Source organism: Papaver somniferum, chromosome 11 (assembly GCF_003573695.1).
Source record: "Papaver somniferum cultivar HN1 chromosome 11, ASM357369v1, whole genome shotgun sequence".
In the NCBI taxonomy this organism is placed as follows: domain Eukaryota; kingdom Viridiplantae; phylum Streptophyta; class Magnoliopsida; order Ranunculales; family Papaveraceae; genus Papaver; species Papaver somniferum.
Window position 1 is genome coordinate 25,535,454 of NC_039368.1, and position 2,733 is coordinate 25,538,186.

The 2,733-nt window shown below is 38.7% G+C and overlaps 1 protein-coding gene across 1 annotated transcript; it reads left to right on the top strand.

The window, feature by feature from the left end:
* Positions 1-316: 316 nt before the first annotated feature.
* Positions 317-2,520, top strand: LOC113322065 (protein ASPARTIC PROTEASE IN GUARD CELL 1-like). Its single transcript, XM_026570078.1, has one exon. It carries the CDS (start codon positions 625-627, stop codon positions 2,128-2,130), a length of 1,506 nt encoding a protein of 501 aa, XP_026425863.1. The 5' UTR covers positions 317-624; the 3' UTR covers positions 2,131-2,520.
* Positions 2,521-2,733: the final 213 nt, after the last annotated feature.

Consider the following 2,733-nt stretch of genomic DNA (forward strand, 5'->3'; position numbering starts at 1 on the left):
TCCGGCTACGTTACTTCTCACACTGTTTGTACTCTTCAAAGTTCGCGGTGCAAATGCAGTATTATACAACGAAATTTATTTGTTCTTTTTAATACTCACTGACTGAAGTTAAAGAAGTGGACCACGTATTTAAAACATTTCATCCAATACTACCGTAAATATACTGATGGGAACTTGGAAGTAAAAGAAGTGGGCCACGTATTTAAAACATTTCATCTAATTCTAGGCAGAAGAATTCATGCAGAAACAGTGACACGCACTGAGAAAATCTTAATACGTCAAGAGGAATCTTAGTTACTACGTTCTCAAATGTGAGAATGTATGTAGGTTCATATGATTTTTATACTTCCAATTTATGATATAATTCCAAATATGAGTTAGGTTCAACTTCCCATTTCTGTAGCTTAATTTGTTTTCTCCTACGCAATTTACGTGACCATGTAGCAGACCAGTACTACTTCTTCTAGACTTTCTACACCACTATATTCTGTCTTCTTCTTCAATCTGTTCTGTAGCTAGCTTTCTCTCTAACCTCATTAAAACCACACCATATTAATCCACTCTTATCATTTCCATCTTCCTCTGCTCCCTCCATTTCTCTCTGTCTTTCTCTGCAACAATTCAATGGCGAAATCAGTTTTCGGGTTTTGTGTTCTTTTCTTCATTTGGTTTGCTACCTGTGTTTTCTCTAGAGTAATTTTACCTGAAAATGAAAACCATGAAACTACAGTTCTTGATATCTCGGCTTCAATTCAGAAGACTCTTGACGTTCTCTCTTTTGATCCTGATCAAATTCTCTTTGAAGAAGAGAGTATTTCTGATGATTTCTCATCATCATCATCTTCTTCTTTCACTGTTAAACTTCAATCTAGAGATACCATTCTGAAATCGACACACAAAGATTACAAAACCTTAACCCGAGACAGACTCGAACGTGATTCAGCTCGAGTTGATTCAATTATCACAAAATTAGATCTCGCCATGAAAGGAATTTCGAAATCAGATCTTAAACCTTTAGTTGTCGAGAAAGAGTTTGCTACATTGAAATCTCAAGATCAAGATAATATAGTAGGTCCAATTACATCGGGACTGAGTCATGGAAGTGGTGAATATTTCTCACGAGTCGGAGTCGGTCATCCTCCTAAACCGCAATACTTAGTTCTTGATACAGGTAGTGATGTCACTTGGGTACAGTGCGCACCTTGTCAGGAGTGTTACCAACAAACCGATCCGATATTCGAACCATCTTCTTCTTCGTCATTTGCACACATTTCATGCGGCGCACAACAATGCAAATCCCTTGATATTTCGGCTTGTGCTAACGAATCGTGCCTTTACCAAGTTTCTTATGGTGACGGCTCTTACACCGTTGGTGACTTCGTGACCGAAACCCTTACGTTCGATAACTCGAAAACCACTGTTGAAAAAATCTCGATAGGTTGTGGCCATGATAACGAAGGGTTATTTATCGGTTCAGCTGGTTTATTAGCTCTTGGAGCTGGTTCACTTTCATTTCCTTCTCAGGTAAAAGCCTCTGCGTTTTCTTACTGCTTAGTCGATCGCGATTCTAGTTCGACTTCTACTATACAATTCGGCCCAGAAGCGCAACCGGCCGACGCAATTACTGCTCCGTTACTTCGTAACACTCGGTATCCTACGTTCTATTACGTGGGTTTATCTGGTATTAGCGTTGGGGGTCAACCGTTGAATCTACCTCACTCAGTTTTTGACTTAAATCCAAACTCACCTAGTGGAGTTATTGTCGACTCGGGAACATCAGTGACTCGGTTACGTACGGAAGTGTACAATGCACTCCGTGATGCTTTTGTCAAAGGCACTCAGAATTTGCCGTCTGCTGGTGGGTTCGCTCTGTTCGATACTTGTTACGATCTGTCATCAAAAACTTCGGTTTCTGTTCCAACTGTTGCGTTTTTATTTCCTGGTGGAAAGTCTTTGCAACTACCGGCTAAGAATTATTTGGTACCGGTTGATTCCAAGAAAACTTTCTGTTTCGCTTTTGCACCAACAAGATCTTCACTGTCCATCATAGGTAATCTGCAACAGCAAGGCACACGTGTTAGCTTTAACATTGGGAATTCGGTTGTTGGGTTTTCGCCAAAGAAGTGTTAATTGCAGTAGAAGAAAAAAATGTTGACGAATTTAAGTATCGTGGGTCTACTCTACTGCATTTGTGAGGCTGGTTTGGTTGCTGTCATTGTTGTAACAGATGGGATCCTCTTAATTAGTATATGGATGCCCTTGTAAGTGTACGCCATGCAGGGCTGCGGTTAGCTGGTTGGTGTCTCGGCATTTATGTTTTCAGTTGTATATGGTAAACCAAGTTTTTACCCCTTGTCACTTTCTGCTATGGAGACTTGGTATAAATCATGTTTAAAAATGCTAATAAAACCGAACAAGAAAAAGAAACGTTATCAGCGGAATTTAAAAGCATTTTTATCTATTCCTTCCGTATTGTAACAGCACCAAAGTTGTTATAAAGATTTAGAGTACTACATGCAATTACAAGCTTATTATAGGGGCATCATTGTTTATTAGTGGGGCGGTATTCTAATAGGACAAAAAGGGTCATTACATGATCATTCAAGGTGTCCCTTATCAAAAATAAACTGGAAATGACAAATTAACCCTTATTATTGATAACCTAGTTTAGTGATGATAATTAAATTTAGTGTTAATGATTAATTCACTTATATTAACTCAAAATCAAAACAA